The sequence below is a fragment of the Penaeus monodon genome, unplaced genomic scaffold (genome assembly GCF_015228065.2).
Source record: "Penaeus monodon isolate SGIC_2016 unplaced genomic scaffold, NSTDA_Pmon_1 PmonScaffold_17934, whole genome shotgun sequence".
NCBI classification, from domain to species: Eukaryota; Metazoa; Arthropoda; class Malacostraca; order Decapoda; family Penaeidae; genus Penaeus; species Penaeus monodon.
In genome coordinates this window covers 2,501-7,247 of record NW_023647411.1, presented here as the reverse complement: position 1 = coordinate 7,247, position 4,747 = coordinate 2,501, and the positions used below count along the sequence as shown (strand labels likewise).

Genomic DNA, 4,747 nt, shown 5'->3' with positions numbered 1-4,747 from the left:
CTTGTACCCGCGAGGGCATGTTGTATGAATTATCATTTCTGTATTTAATCATTGGTGTAGAGGTTTGTCAGGAGAAAAGAAAAGTTGAGTGGAATCCCCCAGGCTCCTTCTCAACTCGCAGTCTCCAACTAACTAGGAGGAACTATCTCTGCCGCTTTAAAACAGTTACACTGTAATACGCCAGAAATATTATTTGGTGAAACCAGTAATCAGTAGAACTGAAGGTGTTTTCACCAGATATCCACTGCCCTGCTGCTGACAGTTTCACCGCAACCCTGGTATAGGGAGCTAATAGGGTGCTATCCTTGTTCAAGGGAACCCCAGGGTGCAGTTTATTGTCTTACCCAGGACAAGGTGTATATATATATTATATATATATATATATATATATATATATATATATATATATATATATATATATATATATGTATATATATATATATATATATATATATATATATATATATATATATATATATAATTTTTTTCATTTTTTTTTCTTTATAAGGGAAGTCCTTAGGCTGCATTCCTTCTCTGCATTCCAACCAACCAATCCTATATACCAGGCCCCGAGTATCACTGGAAATCTAGAGATATAACTTTATATACATTACCCAGCATAGTCAGAAATTACACTCAGGAAATGTAATAAACCAAAAGAGTCTATCATCATCAAAGATATAGTGTGTAAAATCTGGAATTCATTATCATCTCTGCATTACTTGTACGAAAGATATTTATATACTATGCTGTAATTGTCCTTTTGGTTTTCTGCATTGTTTTTTTTTATCTTTCAGGGCAGCAAGCGGGAAGGCACCAAGAGAGGAAGGAAACCTGGACGCAAAGCCAAGTCTGATATGAAGGCCAAACTAGGTATTACAGTCACCTGTTACTGAATTTGAACATAACTTTAATATCATGTTCTCAAATGATGCTCTGGTCTGTCCAGTCATTTAGAGAATGTTATTTCTTGCATTTGCATGATACATAATATTAATAATTTTATGCAGAACGGAGTCGGCAGAGTGCTAGAGAATGCCGTGCACGTAAAAGCTGCGATACCAATATTTAGAAGAACTTGTTGCAAATCGTGAGAAGGCTGTGTTTGCACTTCACAGAGAATTATATCTGGTTTGTTTGCTGCCTTTTACTATCTCATATCTATTTCCTCCCCCTAGCCCATGTCTGCTGTTGTGGGGGGGGGGGGGAGGTTGCATAGGAGATGGAGACTGAAGCCTAATGTTGGGGATGACCCCCTACCTTGGGCTTTAGTCCTCACCTCAACCAATTTTGCATGGTCTTTCCTTCTCCCCCTTTTCCTTCTCTTCTTCAATCCCTTCTTATATCAACATCATAAGGTGTAAGAGCCATGCTTGAAAGGCAGAGAGGCTCGCTTTGTGTCAGTCTTAAGGGTTTTCCTTTAAGTTAAGTGTCTAGCCCTTTCCCCTCATAGGGACTATTTCTCTTCCCCACATATTTCAATAATGATTATTTTGTACACTTTTGCCTTTTTATTAACTAGCCTATCTGAATATGACTACTTGGTTCCCTGCCTTTCTTCTGATCATTGCCTCGACCACTGCTACTCCTACCCTTTCCTTGATGTTTACTGTCAACTTGATCCACTCCAAATCATCCACCCAGAACACATCCCTTCATCTCTCCCAATATCTCATTTACAGTCTACTTCATTTTCTGTCCCTCCTCCCTTATTACTACTCTCCATCGGTTTTGTCTTTGTCTCCTTTTTCTCTTGCCCTCATTCTTCTGTTACTCCCACCTTTTGAGTACGCTTTAGCCAGCCAAATGGGATTGATTCTTTTTGATTCACCCTACAGTTCCTTGCTCTGACATCAATACCTCCAAAAACAAATTGGCATAGTTTCCCTTGGCAGGTGTTTGATTGTTCATGGCTTGTAATAGATACATCTGAGTCAGGCTTGTGTTTTATCTACTCTGAGTGACCTTACTGGCAAACCCATTCCTGCCCAGCCTCACTCCTTTCTTAACCCAAAACTGACGGGCATGGCATGTTCGTACATGCCATGCCCATTGTGAATTTATTTTATTAATTGTTCTTACATGTAGATGGCTCCACTTGTACTAAGTCACCAATGAGCCAATTATGAGTACTACCTGTCTCACCTGTTTTCCATTTTCATTGATTTTTGAAAATATTTTATGTTATCTTATACTGCAGTTACTAATGGCAATAGCATTACAGCAATTATCATGACTATGATAAAAATAACACCATTGATATTCACAGCATTAGTTAAAGAATTGTTTTTCCCGCAAATTCTAGGAAAGGTGAAATTGGGTAAGGTCACAAGGTCGACTAACTGACTCCTTTGTGGCAAAGCACAAGCAGAAACATCTATGTGCAGAGAAATTTTACAAAAAAATTCTAAAATGGACATAGCCTTTGGTTAATTTTCCGGAAATGACAACCGGTCTTCCCTGACTTTATTTATATCACCAGGTTTGTTTTCGAATCTGATGATCATTTCGTTGCATTCTCCAGCCGACAATCATAATGTGATTTGCTAAGTCCCGATAGCAGGGGAGGGCATGAAGTAGATCAGGGAAATTGTGGGGTAAAACGGCTGAAATAAGAGGAAAAGAGAACAGAAGTGTGTAAAAAAAAAAGCACAAAAAACGCTTAAAATCAGACAGTAAAACTCTACGGATGTTGCCGCCAGCTTTCAAAGCCAATGCACCAACTCAAAAAAACTCTAAGGGAACCAAACCCACTGTTCGGCAAAATCTACGGGATTCCACATCCCCCATGGTAATTGTACACTGCGTCCTAACCAATAAACCAACCTAACCTTAACCCTGTGGGATTTATACACCACGATCTATTTATTCCCTATATATATATATATATAATATATATATATATATATATATATAATATATATATATATATTCACTTACCTTTATATCGTGAAACACTGAACGTTTCTTCACTTCCGTCTATGGTCACAATTGCTTGGTTTCGAATCACTTTTTTTTCATTGATGGGTTCAAAAAAAAAAAGTGATAGAGACCAAATCTATTTGTCCTGTATATCCACAAAAGGGCTTTAAAAATGACCCGGAATCGATGCAGCACTGGAAATGAAACATTTTTCACCGGCGCTTCTCGATGTAATGGCATTGTTGGCCTGTCAAATCTCCTGGTGGCAAAACGCGCCACAGAATAGCATAAATACTTACCAAAACACGTAAATGAAGTATAATAAAAGTAAAAGAACACATTAAATACATGAATTGGAGAAAACGGACACTGATAATTACAAAATATTCGTTCTCACAAGCGCGTAGCAATACAAGGACTACTTGTAGATTGCAATAATGAGTTACGCTTCACATTTGTTTTGATTCTTGCGAGGTAAGCATGGAAGGGACTTAGAAAATGAAGGGGCGATCTTCTCTCTTGTCTGTCCTATATCTCCCTTATTTTCGATTTGCACACTTTTTGCCATAGATGAAAAGTGTCTTAGTTTTCATCAAGGTAACCACTCCATACACTTATTTTACTGTATGTCCGGTTGCCATGCACGGAAAATTTTCCTAGTTTTTTCTTGGTGATATTGGGTTAATATTTGTACTGGAGCTTTTTTTTTTTTTTTTATCTCCCTGGCTGATTGGTTGGACTGTGGAAATGACCTGCTTGTCTGCCTCACTGACTATGATTTAGTGCTAGTACAGTGTTACACTATACCTCCCAGAGGTTGCCAGAAGCCTTACACCAATATTGCCAAGAATACTTTATGTAGACATGACTTCCCCATGAAATTTATATTGGCAGAGTCATGCCCTGTCTGATCATACTGACCCATTTCCCATCAATGTCTGAAACATTGGGGTTTTGGCCACCCTGCCAAGCACTATCACACCACAGTTCCGCTGCCTTCTATGTGCCTAACCTATTCATAAACGTTTCAATTGCTCTGTACAATCACACAAGTGTGCCAGTTGTTATGACTCATAAATATGTTTTTTAGGAGTTGCCTTGCCTACAAGTTTGAGTATGAGGTAACAGTTCTCAGATTCAAACTAGGCCTCACTTCCAAAGGGGAAGCTTGTTGGCAAGGTTTTTCTCTTGTTACCTATTCCAACGCTGTTCTTCACTCCCGTCCTCTCCCTTTTTCCCAAAATATTTAAGTATCTCTTCTCTCTCTCTTCCAATTAAATTCTTTTGCTATACTAAATCGAGATACTCCACTCTTAGCACTTCCCTTGTGCCTACCCCTCCCCCTTCTCAATATACCTGTCACACCAGGAAATCTACTTGTTCCACCTCATCTTCTACCACATTCTCTGCTATACCTACTCCTCCAACATCTGTCTCCTCTTCTAGTCCTTGTAAGAAAACTTTCTCCACCCAGATCCCTCCAGAAAGTCTCAAAGATATTCAAAACTTCCTAGACATGACCTATGACCCTCTCTTTCATCCACCCTCCAGCTCTCTACTCCCATTCCTTCTACATTCAAAGTAATTGCCGACATGCATCCTCCTCCTACTCATGTTCCCCCTACCCCTCATCTTCTTTCTCTCTGAAAAGGCATAGTTATATATATTTCATTTAGGTCTGAAATCTGCCTGAAGTAGTAGCATAGAATGTTTCAGCATTACTGTAATTGAATATAACAGATAGAGAGAAATTAAATTATCCAGGTAAGTCTGAGTGTACCAGATATTTCAAAATATTTATAAAGTAGATCATGACAAGATGCAA

At 38.5% G+C, this 4,747-nt stretch overlaps 1 protein-coding gene across 1 annotated transcript in view; it reads left to right on the top strand.

The window, feature by feature from the left end:
* Positions 1-755: 755 nt before the first annotated feature.
* Positions 756-4,747, top strand: part of LOC119569675 (cAMP-responsive element-binding protein-like 2) — a gene marked incomplete at its 5' end in the record, with an annotated part of 5,009 nt that continues 1,017 nt past the window's right edge. The window contains 3 exon segments of the mRNA XM_037917737.1: positions 756-873; positions 1,011-1,046; positions 1,049-1,131. Coding sequence (XP_037773665.1) covers positions 756-873; positions 1,011-1,046; positions 1,049-1,131 — 237 coding nt within the window.